This window comes from Lissotriton helveticus, chromosome 11 (assembly GCF_964261635.1).
Source record: "Lissotriton helveticus chromosome 11, aLisHel1.1, whole genome shotgun sequence".
In the NCBI taxonomy this organism is placed as follows: Eukaryota; Metazoa; Chordata; class Amphibia; order Caudata; family Salamandridae; genus Lissotriton; species Lissotriton helveticus.
In genome coordinates, this window is record NC_136072.1 from 1,078,432,148 (window position 1) to 1,078,451,682 (window position 19,535).

Genomic DNA, 19,535 nt, shown 5'->3' on the forward strand with positions numbered 1-19,535 from the left:
GAGAGCTCCACGAGCCTGCCTGGACATAAGGGATCAGTAAAATGCAATGTGACACAATCTGAAATGACAGTCATTTCTCTATGGGCTGAAAAAATATCTTCTCCAGTTCTGGCACAGCCACCAGAAACTGAACTGTTGTTGGCTGAATCAGGGACAATTTCTGGCAAGTGCTTGAATTCATCAAAGTGCAGAAGCAAATCCATTGTCTAAAGAGCATTTACAACCTGCTGTTTTGAGGCGACAAAGACATACTATTCAGATGAGAACATACATTAATCCTGCTCTACAGATATGACATCACTTCTGCCAGGCTAGGTCCAAAGTTAAAGGGAGCACTTTGAACTGGAAGTGTGCCTCCTCCATCATGAAATAAGGATACTTGCAATATGCTTTCTGAACAGAATATTGAAATAAGCATCTTGGAGGCAGGAAGCGAGCAAAGGAAACCTCTTAAATGAAGAAGGGAGCATGAGACTTAAGATCACCGTCTGGTTACCATTTTGAACTTTTCCGTGGCAAGAAAATGTATTAGGTACTTTAGATCAAGAAATGGCTTCTTCTTCCAGACTATTCCGTTCTTATACACAAGAGCATATAGCAGGTTTACTGTTCTTCCACTAACATCATTCACAGAGCCTTGCGTTTATGCTTCACTCCACAGAAACTGATTTACTCAAGGTAGGGGCAATAAAACCTATCCATCTCCATTATCATCAAAATCCTCATCCTCTTGCAAGTCAACATTCTCCTCCATGACCTGCAGTGGTAAACCGTAGAACTCAAAGGAGGTGGGCTTAAAAAGTCACCTTTCCTGCAAGAGCTGAATTAAGGTTGAACCTGACGGTGCCAAGTCACTAGGTACCAATAATTCCAGTACAAAGGAAACAACTCATCACACTCTGTGCCTGTCACTAATGATAATTTCCTCAGTGCGGTCATGAATAATGCATAAATTGTTGATGACTAGAGCCCCTTAACAAAATAAATGCTACAAAGCAGAATGGGAGCAAGTGAAAGACTCAACAGTAAGGATCATGCTTCCTCCAGGATGATTTTTATTTAAGAGGCACCTAAAGACAGATGCTGAAGGTAGTCGGGTAGATGGGTTGAAGACAAATGGTCCTTTCAATAATGGAAAGTAAAAAAAAAAAGCTTCAACTGCCTCTTATCTAGGCTTTGATTTTAAGACGATGCCTGAAAGCCCAAATGTCATGATTATGTTACAAGCAGTACAGGAACCTGGAGTGCCTATCCTCACTAGATATCTTTCCATCACACTAGCTATTGAGCTTAAAATAAGCCGTAGAGAGAAACCAGACTGTAACAATCTCACAAAATGAGAGTAAATGGCAAGTACCAAAAGAAAAAACCCTAATGGATGAAAACAAATGTGATTGGAATGCAAAAAAGCTATGTCCTTCTCAGCGAAGTCACAAAATAACTGAGCTAAAATGGCTGTCTGAGGCCTGATATCGTATATTGATGTAAGCCCTACTCACTGTGCATGAAGGAGCCAGTGCTCCATATGGAGACTACTTAGAACTAGTTGAAAGTAATTTTGATTCCCCTGTTACAAATGACAGGGATGAATTTAATAATAATATTATACATATATAATAATATTATACATATACACATATATATATATATATATATATATATATATATATACACACACACACACAAACCAATGCTCACTCCGATATGAATGAGCCCGACACAGCAAAGAGCGTTGCAAAGTTGATTTATTTAAATCCAGGAGGCATGCAGCATTGAGCTATGACACGCCAGGGCAGACGCGTTTCAACAATAAGCTTTCCTCAGTGCCAGATATAGATATATATATATATATATATATATATATATATATATATATATATTGCCGCTCACCACACACCTTTGCGCGGCACTCACAGGCGGGTGCTGACTGTGCGAGGGTGCACTCGCATATCAATTGCCGCTCTCCACTCCCAAGCAGATGGTCATCCACAGGAATAAAGCACTCGCGGGGGGCGTTTGAATCTGTTTATTTCGAGACAAACACAGCAACCAGCAAACAGACGCGTTTCGGTCGTAACCTTCGTCTATGTTTACCGAAGCATCACACAAATCATAATTTAACCAGTGTGTGTGGAAATCGACATAGGACAATCAATACTCAAATGGAGTGAAAGAGAGGAAAGGCATGGGCATCATCTTAACATGCCTACAACATATTGTAGCTATATGGGTGTCAATAGATTAACATGTAGAGCTAGATAAATAAAAAGCAACTACAGTTCCAACAATATAAATCACAAACTAGTGATCCAATGAATCAAGCCCACAAATGGGCATAACCTCGGGTACAAGATGTTCCAGACTTCCACAAACACAATCCCTGCTAATCATACAACAGTCAGTGAAGCGTATACATTAATAATCTAGGGAAAGCAAATATACAAAAATTATTGAACTACTGTGCATAGATCTAATCGCTGTCCTATGACATTCCAAAGGCAGGCCTGCGGAGAAATATCAACAAGTTCCTCACCTGCACCACACCCTACAGTGTTTACTGTCTCTACTGTCCCTGCGGCCTATGATATGTAGGGAGTACTGTTCACCCCATGAAAATAAGGATATTGGAACACATGAGAGCGATTGCAAATTTTGACGAGACATATCCTGTTGCGCGTCATTTTAACCAAGTTCATCAACGCAACAGGGACCTTCTAAGCTACTTTGGCCTAGATCATATTCCCAACAATCCTAGAGGGGGTGATAGACTCATTAGGCTTCGCAGATTAGAGTCGAGGTATATCATTGATTTACAAACAAAGGTACCTGGGGGACTCAATATGCATGAAGAACTTGCAGTACATTTAGGCGAATAATCATCTGTCTGTATTGAATGCAATTGTTTTCAGTCATTTACTAATTTTGTCCCCACATTGCTATGTGAACTGAGTATGTCGATTATGCGATTAGATCTATGCACAGTAGTTCAATAATTTTTGTATATCTGCTTTCCCTAGATTATTAATGTATACGCTTCACTGAATGTTGTATGATTACCAGGGATTGTGTTTGTGGAAGTCTGGAACATCTTGTTCCCGAGGTTATGCCCATTTGTGGGCTTGATTCATTGGATCACTGGTTTGTGACTTAAATAAAAAGCAACTACAGTTCCAACAATATATCTAGCTCTACATGTTAAGCTATTGACACCCATATAGCTACAATAGGTTGTAGGCATGTTAAGATGGCGCCCATGCCTTTCCTCTCTTTCACTCCATTTGAGTATTGATTGTCCTATGTCAATTTCCACACACACTGGTTAAATTATGATTTGTGTGATGCTTCGGTAAACATAGACGAAGGTTACGACCGAAACGCGTCTGTTTGCTGGTTGCTGTGTTTGTCTCGAAATAAACAGATTCAAACGGCCCCCGCGAGTGCTTTATTCCTGTGGATGACCATCTGCTTGGGAGTGGATAGTGGATATATATATATATATATATATATATATATATATATATGTATAACGGGAAATCTCTCCAAAGAAAAGAACAGAGGCCACATGGGGGGTTCAGAGCAAGACACAGGTTTATTGCAGAAGTCCCAGCGGCGGCGGATGCATTTTGGCATGGATAGCCTTCCTCAGCGCCCAACGCTGTAAAGAGTACCTCCCTGTTGTACTTAGCCTGTGTAAAATACCCGCCCGCATCACAGTCTCCTCCCTCTGTAGCTGTTGACTGACCAATAGAAGTTCGTGCCAGGTAAGTCGGACTTCAATTCCCAGCAGGCACTGTGTCGGCGTTGCTAGGGTCGGTTCTCATGAGGGAGTAAGAAGGATCGTCGGATCGGTGCAGGCTCCAGGTGAGTTGGGAGGCCCAAGGATCCAATGAAATAACAGCGTCCACCTTGGTCCCCGTGTATGCTGCAGCTACCATTCGCCATGGTGAAGACAGGGAGTGGGGGCAGTCAAATGCGAGACTGGGCGCCCATTTGAGCATAAATGTCTCTGTCCGCTCACCGTCCATCTCATGGCTACCGGTGGTCTTCGGGAATACTGATTCCTCAGTCTTGTAAGTGCTGCAAGCAGCAGGGTGCCTTTGAAAATCCCGAGTCACTTCTTGCTGCAGGGCCTTCTGTGCTGTGCTGCAGGCAAGCACAGTAAAAATATATATATATATATGCAAACCAATGCTCACTCCGATATGAATGAGCCCGACACAGCAAAGAGCGTTGCAAAGTTGATTTATTTAAATCCAGGAGGCATGCAGCATTGAGCTATGACACGCCAGGGCAGACGCGTTTCAACAATAAGCTTTCCTCAGTGCCAGAGATATATATATATATATATCACACGATATCCACAGCGTCAGCGAAGGCAATCCTGTCCCCACCGCAGCAACGTAGACACAGTCTTTCAATATTTTTCACAATTTAATGGCACTTCAGCAAACACCAACACGTTTAAACTCGATTGAGTGTTGCTCACGGTCAGCGAGTCCCTTTTCAGTTTAGTTTTTTATACAGAAGCCTGTCCTGCCTATTAACCGGCATTCTGGGATTATTAGTATATGTAATGTAACATAACATTAGTGATAATGAAACAAAAAACAAAACAAACATGAAACAGTATATCCATAACTTACCAATCTCTGTAAACTTTTTCGCCAGGCAACTCGATCCTGCAATTTATAGTGCCACCTATCTGATCTAATTCAGAAAGTGTCTCATGTTTCCAGTATACAATTTACCATTATTAAGCTGGTATGTTATAATGCTTTAGATGGGTCATTTGGCACGGCATGGTCTAATATCTTTCCAAAATGTAATAATAGAGAGCAGTGTGTAATATTAAAGGTTGAATGCCAAGGTGTATTTGGTACCGATATTAAGAGTGGGGGACCCAATTTGAACTCTCATAGAACTCAACTCATGACAGTGTGCCAACAATCATCGCAACCTTAAACACACCACCTGTGAGAACTGCAATCATTTGTGATACGGTAGCAAATACAACACCTTGGCCCTCAGCCTTCAATATTACACACAGCTATCTAGTAATACATTCAGGTAAGATGACATTAGACCATGCCATGCCAAATCAGACTCACTGACCGTGAGCAAGACTCAATCGTGTTGGAACGCCTTGATGTTTGCTGAAGTGCAATTAAATTGTGAAGATGTAAAGACTGGTGTACAGCGGTTTTCTTTGTCATGGAATGTATTAATTAAGGGATTTGGGGGCATATGTAGAAAGCCGTTTGCGATTCGCAAACGCCGGAATTCGCAGAATTCCAGAGTTTGCGAATCGCAAACGGCGTTTTGGTATGTATGGGCCACATAGCAAAATAAGGAATCGCAAACATTGCGATTTCTTATTTTGCTCAAGCATTTAAGGAATCGCAATTTTGCGATTCCTTAAATGCTATGTAGGGGTGCCTCGCAAATTGCGATTTTGGCTTAAGTAATCGCAAAATACCGCCTACTCCAAGTAGATGGTATTTTGCGATTTCCTGTTTAACTGCATTTTTTAAAGAAATTCAAAGTGCCATGTGGGGCACAGACATGCCCTTAGGGCATGTAGGTGCGCCACATGTACATACATGCACATTCCAGGGGTGCAACAGGTGTCCTTTGGACACCTTGGCACCCTTGGAATTGCGATTCTCAAATTACGTTTTTCTCATAGAAATTCGCAATTTGAGAATGTATCCCCATTCATTCCTATGGGCCTTTTGGCCCATAGGAATGAATGGGACACTCATTCCTTAATTGCGATTCGCAATTTGCTAATCGCAATTAAGGACTTTTAGAGATTCGCAAAAAAATTGCGATTTATTACATACATTCCATTTTGCAATTCTCAAATAGCGATTCCTTAAAAATCGCTATTTGAGAATCGCAAAATGTAAATTACATACATATGCCCCTTAGTCTACCCCCACAGCTAGCACCAACAGCTCAGTACGCCGCTGAACTCCTGTGCCCGTTTTATAACTGAGCTATATATCAGCCTGGGTGTACACACAATAGTCCTAGAGGTAGCTAATTTAGACTTTTTCCACAGCTTTATTGAACTTTCTTATAGGCACAGGGACAGCAGCATTACAATTTGTTGTGGAATTGGTGTAAGTAAGCTTTGGGTTTACCTAGCCCTTCATTACATGTGTTCCTAAAATCAAAAATCAACAATGTTTCAAGCAAATAACCTTTTCTTCAAAGATGTGAGAAAATAAAACAAAACAAAGCCCAAATGTTTCCCTTACTAAATCCCCATGTCTGTGTGCTCATGTAATCGTTCCTAGGTCTGATGATGGAAAATCTAAGGACAAACTAGATTGACACAAAACAATTTTTGAACTATTATTGGCATAGGCCCTTTATACTTTTGGGAGTGAAAGGGGATTCCTATTCCTACAACACTATCTCAGGACCTTAAATGATTTAGTAGAGGGATCTCAATGGACAGAAGTATACATTAATTTTAGGAGGGGACTTTTCCTCATCATATAAAGCCAAAGCTCCTCAAGCACTGCCAAGGTTAAGAAAGTCTCAGAAATTGTGCAGTTCTCTGCATTATGATAGTGAAGGTATAAATATGGTCCTTGCAGATAGCTTTCTGTACATGGAGCTTTACCACCAAGACTATTTGCCTCCATGATTAAGCATTTATTTTATTTGAGTTGGCTTAGAATTGTCTGACATGGAAAAATCTAGTGCAATGCACTTCCTCCCACTGGCAAGCCTCACAATAAAAGGTCACTACAGCAATTCAAATTAGTTAGCTTCCCAGGGAACATCTTACTCTTAGCATTTTTTCTTTGCTGTCTTTAGAGTAGGAGTTCGCATTATTAGCTACCTCTTTACAAATGAAAGAAAATGTCCTCTGAAGGCAAAGCTAAAGCAATCCAGCTGAGTAACTTGATGGTAGGAGCTCAAAAAGAAGGTGGCTAGGCCGTCTGAATTCAGAATGTTGGCTACTATGCTGCTGGTTTTTGTGTTAAAGACAAGGAATCAAATCTAGGACTATCAAGTGAAATCTTAAACAAAATATGTGAATCTATGAAAGTGAGAGCCGTGGTGCTGCAAAACTTTTTTAGCAGATCTAATATAATGTATGATATCACTAAAGTTAATAGAAATAAATACATACTTGCAGGGAAGGCATGGGCTTGCCTTATAGAGCTCCTCGGTAAGAGTAACTGAGGATACACTGGTCACCAGACTCTCAGGCGCATGAATCCTAGTAACCTTGCAGCACAAGAAGATACATAAAGCAATCCAACAGAATACAATAGACACGAACAGTTAGTAATAGAGCAAGTATCAAGCAAGGACTAACACATATGGCTCCCAACGATGTCTTACCTGCCTGCCCAGATATGCACACGGGTATCATAGCTTCCCCAAAGACAAAAAGATCTAAGTCAAGAATCAGACTTTCGTAATCTTTCAATTTCGCTAGAAGGCAGAGGAGGACAGCATGTTGTTCTCACCCACCCACAAACAGTAATCAATCGAGAATAGTGGAAAAAACAACCATATTTGTGGCCAGCAAAACATTATGCCAAGGTACAACAATGTTGACGACTGCTTTCCACAAATAACTTAAACAGACTACAACAACAGAGAAAACTGCAGAAGAGTTTCATTTGTATTTAATGGTCAAGTCATTAGGAAAGACTTTACTGACCTTATCAGAAAGGTTCTCCGCCTTCAGTTTCTGATCTTTCAGTGCCTGCTGGAGAGCCAGGATCTCTGCTTTGTGCTCTTTTACAGCCAGCTCAACCACTTGGCGGGATTCAGTGCTGCGTTGATCTGCACGCATTCTTTATTGAAAAGGAAGAGAATTGTACTTCATGTATCAGACTTACCCATCATCAAAAAGTACATATTCCAAGCATACATTATTTCACAAGTGCTTAGCAAACTCACATTATGAACAAATAGTAGGTATGAGGACAATCTTAAATTGTCTTTTATTTCAGTGGTATTGGTTTATTTGTCAACTACGACTATAGGTTGTACACAGACCCCAAAATATCTCCAAGTCTGCTTGGAATAATCATTAAGGTTTACTGAGGTTGAGTGGTTTCACAACCCTACTCAGCGAGAAGCTGTGAGTGATTTAAACAATAAGAATTTCTCAATAATTGGTATGTGTTTGCGCTTCACATGCTGAAAAGAAATCCAAGTGCTTCATGGGTCTAAGCATGGGAATTGAATGCTCAAAGTTGACATGTGTATAAAATTAGCAAGCCTTGCATTTATATATACAATGCTTGTCGGACATGCCTCCCAAATATCAATTTGTATTTTAGTCTCATATACGACTGTTTAAACCAACCAACCTCTGAAAGCTTGATAGGGCTAGGGAGCAGTCTGTCCTAAATCTGCTTAGGAGCATACAAGAACAAAACTCAAAGGGTTAGAAACCCTTGTGGACACATTTGGTATTTCTCTTCACCACTTCTTACTCTAGGGCTGTCAGGGTCACACTGTGGATTTACTGGAGACTCAGTACTGATGAACCAGCTTCACAGGTCGCACTAAAATTAGTGCTTACAACCTCAGGAAGGAAGGTTCAAAGGAAGAACACTGTTCTATAATGTACTGACAACAGGCCAAAACACACCTTAGGTAGCTCCAGGCCCGGTGGATGGAGGATATTACCTCTCCTGTTTCGGATTAAGACTGGGACATCATCCTGGTGGCCACGCCAAGGGATTATAGAAATGCTAGAATCAAGCTTATTGAATTTTACTACCTTCACAGAAACCATATCACCCCCAAGAAGATTAACTCAATGTTCACAGAGGCAAGTATGCAATGTTCTATATGCAGTAAAGAGGGAGTAGACTTTTACCACATGGTGTGGAAGTGCCCGAGTCTCCATCTATAGTGAGACTCTGTTACACAGTATGTGGATAAGGCCACAGGGCGACACAGTGAAAACCCCAACCTTTTGCCTACTGTGTCTGTTCCCTAGACCTAGGGGGAAATTAATTACATCCAAATTCATAGCTCTAGTACGGTTTCTGGTGCGTCGCCAGTTGGCAATGGCTTGTAAGGTCTCTAGGAGCCCGAACATTTTGCATTGGCATGTAAAGGTCCTTAAATGGGCAGAAAGTGAGGGGGCGAATCCCAGCAAGGAGGCAAGTCATGGGCTCCGGTCATGAGAACATGCACAAGCATGGGACACTATTTGCAGGACTGAGCAAATATAGATAAGACTGGTGCACTCTTAGCATCAGATAGTGCAAAGGACAAGTCCGACTGACCCCAAAGACCCTCCAGACGCCCACACATAACCCTGAGCCGGGGCATCCCCCACATTTTTCACTTACCTCCCTAGCCCCCCCCTACCTTAGCCCCAATGAACACCCTGTATAGAGACAAGCATGCGGCCTCTACCACTGGCCTGCAAACACGCCACAGAAACACCACACTCCAACTCGAGCAGGTCGATAAGTCTGCCAAAGTTGTTAGAAGTTGTTGCTGTTAACACAAGGATATATTGTTTACATTCAATAATGCTTATCCACTGAGTCACTTATGTGACTCAACAGTGTCTCCTGCATTAGTAATTACTGAACTAAACCCTCGCCCATCCCCTACTACTCAACTGTACCAGGATTAACGCATTAAGGGAGACAGGTTGGAGGACAGTAATGAATGTTATAATTCTAACGTATTTGTAACCTTATAAGAACACACAATAAAAAGGTGTTTAAAATAAAATATCTGCTTAGAAGTACCATGTAAGTGCAATACTTGCAGCCATGTCTGGCTTATCCCATAAGATTAATGCGGAGACTGGAAGCTCCCACTTTTCAAGAAAAAGAGTGCTGCTAGCTGTAAGGCCCATATTGGCTTAAGGTCTGACGCATAAATGTTATTCATCAGTCAAAATCATCTTTGCAATATAGTGGAGATTTGCAGCACAACTGTCTCTGGTAACCTAGGAGGGCTCAGGAATAGTCGATCACACAACAGGATAACCCCTGACCGATGGGAGGGTTGAGTAGTGGTCAGTCACATCACAGACATTTTCCTTCTGAAAGGTTGGTAGAGGTGATATAGATTTAATCCTGCTTGAATGAAAGATTGGTAGAGCTGGTCACTGATAGTCGAATGTTAAGATCAAAATAGAAAGTCAGGTATCACATGCCGAAGATTAAGTAAGTATAAATGCAACCAACGTATCTGTAAAGTGCACATTCATCCCAATGGGCTCTATGCTCTTGAAAATGAGAAGTTTAAGTCAAACCTAAATTTCAAGTAAACCGGAATGCGTTCCCCAAGAGACTATTCAGTGCACACAACCAAGGGTCTTTCATCTTCGCCTAGAAAACAAAAACGTTCACCTAAGAGCAAATATCCTCTGACCCATCTTTGATTGATGTTCCATTTTGTAGCATGCCATGCAGAGACCACAATCTGTTGCCTTAATGGAAAAACCCCGTCCAACAGGACCAAAGGCAAAGATCTATAGTTTCGAGCAAAGACACCCGGATCTCCCACGATTCTGCTTGTTTACATAAAGCACAACAGTGGTGTTGACCGCAAACATCAGGACTAGTTTTCCTTCAACAAAGGAATACAAGCTTTTAACACTAGCCATTATGGCCATAACTCCAACAAGTAGATTTTCATTCTTTACTTAGCAGTTGACTAAAGACTTCAAATACTGATATGGCCGCCTAATTTAAGGGAAGAAGCATCTGACACCAAGTCACCTGAGTAGGAAAAATGGGAGACCACATTACATATGGAGATATAGCAACCATCACAGCTAGATAGTGTCACAGCATCCAAAAGACCCACTAGATGTTGAAGCCATTGGCAAACCAAACACAATGGCAAGGATCTCATCACCCACCAAGCTTAGGGAGCAGAAGAAAAAAGAAAGGAAGAAAAAGGCCTAGAAGTCTGATGACCATGTGTAATATCTCTCTTTATTAGTCTCCACTTGCAAAACAAAGAAATCAGTAGTCGGAAGTCTGCCAAAGAAACTTGTATTTAATAGTAACACATGGGTGCACATAATTACAGTGCTCAGGCGGCTATGACAGGAGGGGAAAACATACACAGGTCTGCAAGAATATTTATACATGTGACACAAGCTGGAAATGTAAAAAATATTTACAGAAGGAACAGTCCCTAACTAGGTAACAAGGTTAAGGTTTGTTTTAGATCTTCAAATACTAACATAAAATGAAACAAATGAGCACAAACATTATTAGCGGACATTGCTTGTTCCTTAAGACATGGGCAGACAATCGACAAACAAGCAGAAACATTACAGGTTGACATTGCTGATTCCTTCTCCTACAACTGCAGACAATTGAAAAATAATAATAATATAATAATAAGGGAAATTTATAAAGCGCATGGTTACGCTAAGAAGCGTGTCCCCGCGCCAACTGAAAAACTCAGAAACGGAAGTGAGGAGTGGACCCGACTATCCTGAAAATAGGTGTGTTTTTAGTTTCCTCCGGAAGCTAGATTCAGATGGATCCAGACAGAGATCAAGAGGTAGAGCATTCCAGCTCTTCGCCACCAGGTAGCGAAAGGATCTTCCTCCCATGCGGGCCCTTCTCACCCTAGGGACCTTTAATAGGCCTCCATGTGAGGAGCGCAAAGCGCGAGATGGTGCATACCTGGTGACTAGGTTCTGGAGTGGTGCAGGCGCCTTCTTAGCAAGGATACGGTGACAGGTACAGAGGGATTTAAATTCAACTCTGCTCCTTACTGGCAACCAGTGGAGGGTCTGAAGGGCAGCTTTGGAGTTCGATCTTTTAGGAAGTTTTAGTATGAGGCGGGCTGCAGCATTCTGTAGCATCTGAAGGCGATTGATTGCCTTACAGGTTACTCCCAGATACAGCAGATTGCCAAAGTCCAGACGCGATGTGACGAGGGCATGCACCAGCGTTCTACGGGAGGACGTAGGGAGGAGAACTAGGACCTTCCGTAGGCTTTTTAATACGCTGAAACAGACGCCCGTCACCCTGTCTATCTTGGGCCCGAAAGACAGGTCTGCATCAAGCCAGACCCCAAGATTTCTGACTTCTTGCCGGGGTGTTGGGGCCTCACCTAGGCATGGGGGCCACCACGCCGACGACCAAACAGATGGGTTCCCTCCCACCACGAGCACCTCGGTCTTGTTGCCATTTAGTTTCAGGCAATTTGTGGACATCCAGGTTGCAACATCTTGCATGCAAGCCCTGAAGCTGTCCATAGCAAGGCCGGGTGCACGCGAGAGGGAGACAACCAGCTGCGTATCGTCGGCGTAGGATACAATTTGCAGTCCATGACCCACAGCAATCGGAGCCACTGGGGAGACAAAGATTAAAAAGGGTTGGGCTCAGGGGCGATCCCTGGGGAATGCCCTGACCCAATCCTATGTCTCTGGAATAGTGGTGACTTGGAAACTTCTCCCAGTCAGGAAGGATTGGATCCATTGTCACATATTGCTCCTGCAAATCAAGCATAAACATTGCTAGATTAGCCTCAGATGGGTGTGCAGACTTTGAAAACACGTCAGCAGGGCACCAAAGTTCGTGATCAGAAACGTTTCAAGGAAATAGAAATGGTAGAACTGATGTTCAAAATAACTAATAAAGATATGTTTTTCACAACCATCAGGCTGGGAAGGTCACCATGGGACAAAACATAAGGAGCTGTGACAGGCTTAATTCCTAAGGTCTTTTGTTCTAGGGAAAAAGCTCTCTGAAGTTCAGTATCCATAACAACCCCAATGAAAGGGAGAAACAATGCAGACTGCAATTGCGACTTGTGAATGCTTGTCGAGAATCCCAGTTGGAGTAGGGGATCCAAATTCTAAATTAGGGGGTGGAGACCAATTGGGGTGATCTCACCATTATAAGTCAGGCATCTAGATATGTACTCCCAACCTCAGTCAATGACCTGGTGGCATCATTCCCATGACCTTGGTTAAAAACCTAGCATTAAGAAGTCAGACCAAAATGTACACCTGTAATTGGTAGTGTTCTAACACCATGATGCACCTCAGATACCATCTATGAGTCTGCAGGAGCAATATGTGACAATGGGCATCCTGAAAATATAAGGACACCCTCCATTCCTGTTGGTCTAGAGCTTGTTTTTAAGAGGACTGACACTTGTATATTGGTGCAGGGCTTACCTAACATAAGAAAGACCTTTTTGAAAAAGGAAACAGTAGTAGAAGAGGAGACGGTGGGTGACAAAGACCAAGAATCCACTAGAAAGATTGATACAGAAAATAAATAACTGCCTTTTTAAGGATACTTCTCCCTGCAGATTCTTCGTTTTTGATTAGATCCCTAACAGAAACTCAAAGGAGGGTGGCCTAGAGAAGAATTTGACTAAAACATCTTGACTTACAGAGAAGGCAAAGAGAATGTTTATTGTAACTTTTGAATCCAAACATTTTTCAAAGGTGTGGAGACATCACGTAGCTGCCTTGCATAGGTCTGCCACAGACACGCCACTAGTTCATGCTGCTGCAGAAGATTTGGCCCTGGTGGATTGAGCCTGTGTTCCTTCAGGTGGGTGCGTTTGTGAACTGCTTTACCCCTTATCGCAACTAGTGTAACTAATTAAGAGCTAGTCATCCCACCAAATATCCTTGGTGCAGATGATATAAAACTTTCCCGCTCTTCTGAGATCCAGCCTATGCAGCCTTTCTTCCTCCTTACAAAGATGTGGAGGAGGGTAGAATGTAAGTGATGTGATGGATTGTCACAGATGAAATGAAGACACCACTTTCAAAATGAAAGCAGTCTTCGTTTTCAGCAAAAACGTTCCTGGAAAGATGCGCATGAACAGGGGGAGGGGAACAGAAAGGGCTTGAAGATTGCAAACTCCATAAGCAGAAGTAATGACTACTAAGAAAACAGTCTAGACTCAACTGGCAACTTCACAGGGAACTAAACAGAGTCTCCATAAGAAAAGGTAGTTGCAGGTTAAGGTCCCATTGTGGAATGACGAACGGAACTGGCGGATATGTTTGCCAACCCCCTTAGAAATCTTAAAACAACCATAGGATTGGTGGTCTGGTAAGCAAAGAAACGCCGACAAGGATGGAAAAAACGTTTAACTGTAGCAACAGCACAGTCTTGTTGAGCCAAGGGTGGTGCAAACTGTAGAACACTGGGAAGCAATGCTTTATGACAAATGACTCCAAATTCAATGTATCATGGAACACGTTTTGTTCCACCTCTGTGAATACACAGAGGGGCGACATGCCAACAGGTTAACATTTACCACTTCAGGTGAAGCTAAGATGGGCACATATTACACCACTCAATCTCCATGCATGAAGATGTAAACTCTGAAGATTGTGGTACAGACTCTGCCCTTCCCATTTAGGACAGCATATCCTTTCCGAGCAGTAGAAAAAAAGAGAAGGTTACAGTGAGGTACCATAGCTCTGGGTACCGCACACTTCTAAGCCAGTCCAGGGTGATGAGAATTACTTGGGTGTGGTCTTGGTGAATCTTCTTCAGAACTCGAGGAATTAAGAGTATGGGAGGAAATACATAATTAAGTGGACATTTCACGTCAGCTGAAAAAGGTCACCCTAGGCTTACCACAAATAGGTAATGGAGGGTATAGAATTAGAGGCAATGAGCGCTGTTTTGACTGGTGAGGTCTACCTGAGATACACTTCAAGAGCAACGTGACTGACCATCAACCACAGACAGTGTTGATTAGCCCAGGCCAGAGTCTCAGGACTTCTTGACAGATAATCTGAGACCCTTCTCCTCCTGGTTTGTTCAGGTACCACATCGAGGTTGTGTTGTCTGTCAAGAGCTAGAACAACTGACTTCTATAGAAGAAAGCCTTGAGTGGCAACCATCTAAAACTCAATTCTATGTAAGGACCCAGAGGCGAGGATTAGGCATATTCTTTCTTCATTTATTTCATAGCAGCCATTTTAAAACTTACACTTTGAGAGAAAAAAGGACCACAGGGAACATGGAGTGTAACAGTCAAACAGAGTCCACCAATCAGGAGTCAACCGCCCCGTTAACTAATCTTGCCCCTCGTCGGAATCCCTCTTTCTTCGCTGCTGCAGCCTTAAGTTAAGTCTGGAGTTTGCTCCTCCTGTTGTTTCTTGGTATTTATTGGGTTTCTGATAAACTTGTTGTTTGTTACTGAGTAAACGAAGCTTCTGCTTCGCAAACTTGTTGTTTGTTACTGAGTAAACAAAGCTTCTGCTTCGCCCTGGCGGCCGTGGGAACGATGCATCGTCCCTTCGTGGCCGTCACCGTAGGTTTATTATGCCCGGGACTGGAGTGCCCGGAGGTCTGCCGACTGCTAGAGGGCGCGCCTCCCTTGCGGACAGTTACCTCAGAGACGTGGGCGGAGAGCGCGTCAGTTACGGCCTGCAGCCGAGTGCCTCCACCCGCGTTCTCTCGTCAATTTCCCGGCTGGCCCCCGTGAGAAAGCTGCCTTTTTCAGCAGACACACCCTGCTGAAAAAGGCAGCAGGGTTTTGACCCGAATTTCATATTGAAGGTGATAGTCTGCTCTATTGGGGTGCCCATATTTGCTGGGCTTCGTCCAGTGTTGTTCTCTCTTCCTCTCACCTGGTGGGTGTCCCACCCCTATCTTTACCCTCCTTAGTACTACCTAACCTGCCCATGGAGGAGGATTATTACGAGGGGGATGTTCAGTACGTCCCCGTCACAGATGACTTCTGTGACATGGTGGCACCTCTATAGTAAGGGCAGTTTCTGAGAAAGTGTCCCCCCCCCCGCCCCCAGGGAAGCAGCTCAGAGCCTGCGCCTTCCACCCCTCCCTCGGAGGGAAGACCTCCCTAGGCTTGCAGCCCCCAAACCTTAGGAGCAGGCCACTGATACTCCCCCAGAGAACCCCCGCAAGCGAGCTCACTCGGAAGGGGCTAGCTGGACACGTTCGACAGGTTCAAACAAGCTTACCTAGACACTAGACCACCCTCCCCCGGGTTATTGGATCGAAGTATGTATGTAAGTAACCGAGTTTTCAAGTTGTTTTTCCTTCTGTAATGACAAAAAATACTGATCTGATTGCTTTCAGGGTTTTTTTTCCTCAAATTTTTCCTGCCAATCACAAGTCTCTCTTTTTCAGGATCGGAGTTCGCGACAGGAGTTAGCAAAACCACAGTAAAGATCATCTACTGTCGGCATGGTCGTAGGAAGAAAGAGGGATTCCGACGAGGGGCAAGATTAGTTAACGGGACGGTTGACTCCTGATTGGTGGACTCTGTTTGACAGTTACACTCCATGTTCCCTGTGGTTCTTGGAAAATGAAGTTTTTTCTGTCAAAGTTTAAGTTCTAAAATGGCTGCTATGAAATAAATCAAGAAAGAATATGCCTAATCCTTGCCCCCGAGTCCTTAATAGAATTTAAGCTTTCCGTTACGAAAGCTAACTTTTTTTCATTCCAGCAGACTGATGTGCAATTTTTGCTCTTCTAGTGATCTAAGGCCTCTGACCTCCAGGTGCTCAATCAGGCATCCATCACTACTATGGTCCAGGGCTTAATTTGTAACAAAATAAGTGCCAGGGGCCTAGTCAGGAGGCCACTGAAGCTTGCTCCTCCCATGGCCCCTTCATGCGCTGCCACTGACAGTACAAAAGAACTACTAACCATCAGACTCCTACAAGTGTGACAGTCAGACTATTTGAACCCCCTGAAGCTACAAGAATGACTTGGGTGGCAGGTATTTGTCATTTTAATGTATTCTGAAATCATAAACAACTGTTTGTGTGCTCATCTCTAAATTAAACAGAAAGCGCTACCATGTGGCTGACTGTTGTGTCAGTGTTGACAATTAAGTACCGGTGCCGAGCACCAGAAACCCCCAGCTCAAATTAAGCACTGCTGTAGGGGGGCAGAAGAGTGTTCTCGGTTGAGGGTGCCCTTTTTCTCCCACCAGCTAAACTATATTGAGTGTCCCTAGATATTGCAATGGATCCTGCCAACTTCCTGATTTTGAAAATTCTGTCTGTGGAGAACCACTGAAATGCCCTCATGTGCAAGGGTGCATGTGTGACCACGAGGAGGCAAGAAGCCAACAGATTGAGCAAATCTAGGACCTTCAGGACAGGTATTGAGTGAGCCAAAAAAACCACTGGAACCATGTTTTGAATGTCCAGGATCCTCAGTGAAGCGAAGACTTGAAGCATGGTGGTATTCTGTGCTGCCTCAATGAACAGGAGGCATTGGGAGGGCCCTATGTGAGACCGCAACAAAGCTGTCCAAGTCGAAAGGATGGACGTAAAGTTCATATGGTCAGACTGCATCTTCAGTAAGCCGAGACACCATTTACTCTTTCTGCAGAATAATCAACATGCCTGCCACTGATGGAGATGACGTCTGTTCTCATCTCTCCAAGAACCTGCCAATTGATAAGAAAACCTGATGTGACATCAGTCTGGGACAAATGCCTTATCGTTATCTCAGGGGCAGACAAGAACAATAAAAAACAGTAGTCTGAACTGATGTATTTTCACCTTATTTGTTTACAGGAATGCGTCTAAAACTCACATCTTGGTATACATAGGTTAGGCCAAACATTCCTGCGGTTATGTCAGAAATTCTCAGATAAGATGCAGTATAAAAGGCTCACCACTTGTCAGGAGCGGTCCTTCGCCCCAGATTATCACACAAGATATTTCCAGAGAATATCTTGCCTGCCAGATTGCTATGATGTCGTTGCATCTCGTTCTATGCTTAAAGCTGATACATAGCCAAGTCTGAGTGGAGAGGAATTGCTATGTGCTTTCCTTTTCAGGGAACACTCTCTCCTGAAGACTGATAACTACAGTATTTTGTTGTAAACAGGTATGCAGTGCATTGATTCCCCATAAGAAACTCTAAATGCAAGTTAAGTTACTCCATGCTCTCCTAGTATAGCGCATAGAAGTAGGTTTCAGGGTGTTAGATGACATTTTAACTATGGTAGAAATATTCATTTTATTCTCATTGTTTGCAACGCACATTTGTGCTGTTTTAATAATGTGTGGTTATTTCTGATGTGCTAAGAAACAGGATGAGACTGTTGAAATAAACTCTTTTTAGTTAAAGTGTCGGTTTCTTAGTGCAGATCCTGTGTAATATTATAAGGAACGAAATTGGACTCCTCAAATTACCACTGCGTCCCTGAATTTCTGTTTAGGTACTGTTAGTATCCCAAAAGTACAGATGCCACTTCAACTATGTATTGGGTGGGGTTGTGCGGGGCTACAGCAACTGATATTTCTCATTCAATTGCTGGTGCAATTACCTAAGTTCACTCATGTCACCCGTAGGTGGAAAATAAACCCTGCACAGCTAAGATTAGTTTATGCAAGATGGTGCGCAAAGTTGACAGCATTTAGATTGAGACCCCTGACTTCTTTCTTTCAATAGACACACACAAGTGAACCATCATTACGGAGATGTCTGTAGTTATCATGGTTACCTCCAAAAGTGGATAAAGTAGCACCTGTTGCAGTACGTTTGTCAAGAATAACTTAAAAAAAGTTATTCTCCAGCTGTGGGGTTTCTATGTCTTTTGAATCCAAGGTATTGGGCCCATTTGGTTGAAATAACAGCTTCCAGTTGCAAATAAGAATGAAGTACCAGGAAGCAGTTGAACAGCATCTAGACTGGAGGTGTCCCCAATGCAGCAGGAACAGTTACATTTGTAATATCTGCTCACACGACATGAGACGTTTTACTCATGGGTGGAGTTTGAGGCTACAGACTTTGCCTCAGGGCAGTTTCAGGCTTACAAATCTGCAGTACCACCTACACACTATGGAGCATACCAGGATCTGGAAATCCCTTTAATCTAACAAGAACATAAAAAATGGTTTGATGGTAGGTTACTACCCAGACACAAAGAGACAGGAATGTCTGTTTAGGACCCCTGAGTAAAGAACGGGCTAGGTGGTCAGTACTAGCTGGTTACACCTTTCTAAGTCCTTAGACATTAGCACTTGCTGATGTTTATAGGGATCTTGAGTTATACAGTCTCCTTATACAGTTTGTACGGCCAACCATAAACTCTAGACCTGCTCTAGCAGTAGGACCTGTAGTTCAGGGACAAACACAAATATTAGTCTACAGACAATAAACACTGTTATAGGAAAGATGTCCATGAAGTGTGATGAGATTGCCTTCTAAATTGCCAGCAAGACCAACCAGTTGGAAGCAAGCGGTCTATCCAGGTCAACCAGAATATATGTCTTCCTCTTGGGATGGCAAAACCTGAAGAGGAATACAACAATTGGTATATTGGCATCCAACAATACGAACACACATAGCCCATCTTCATTGGCAGTTTTTCCTGAGGTACTGAAACAAATACAAAACAAGCTTGTGGCACCACCAGCTATGGACTTAGAAAGAAATTAATGTGGAACTTCTCGACAGTTTCCTCAATCTTCCTCAGCAACATTAAGAGAGAAACTTCGGTCTGGCTATACATCAGAGACTTGAAGAATTTCAAGGTCAAGAAAGTGAGCGGGGGAGGAGGAGCTACGCGCACATCCAGGATGG

General features: G+C 42.9%; 1 protein-coding gene across 4 annotated transcripts in view; it reads right to left on the reverse strand.

Moving 5' to 3' along the window:
• CIT (citron rho-interacting serine/threonine kinase) overlaps nucleotides 1–19,535 on the reverse strand; it is a 1,315,032-nt gene that overhangs the window by 588,321 nt on the left and 707,176 nt on the right. For all 4 annotated transcript variants that reach the window (XM_078667654.1, XM_078667653.1, XM_078667652.1 and 1 more), the window contains exon 27: nucleotides 7,691–7,826. In XM_078667654.1, coding sequence (XP_078523780.1) covers nucleotides 7,691–7,826 — 136 coding nt within the window. The remainder of the gene's footprint in view (nucleotides 1–7,690; nucleotides 7,827–19,535) is intronic.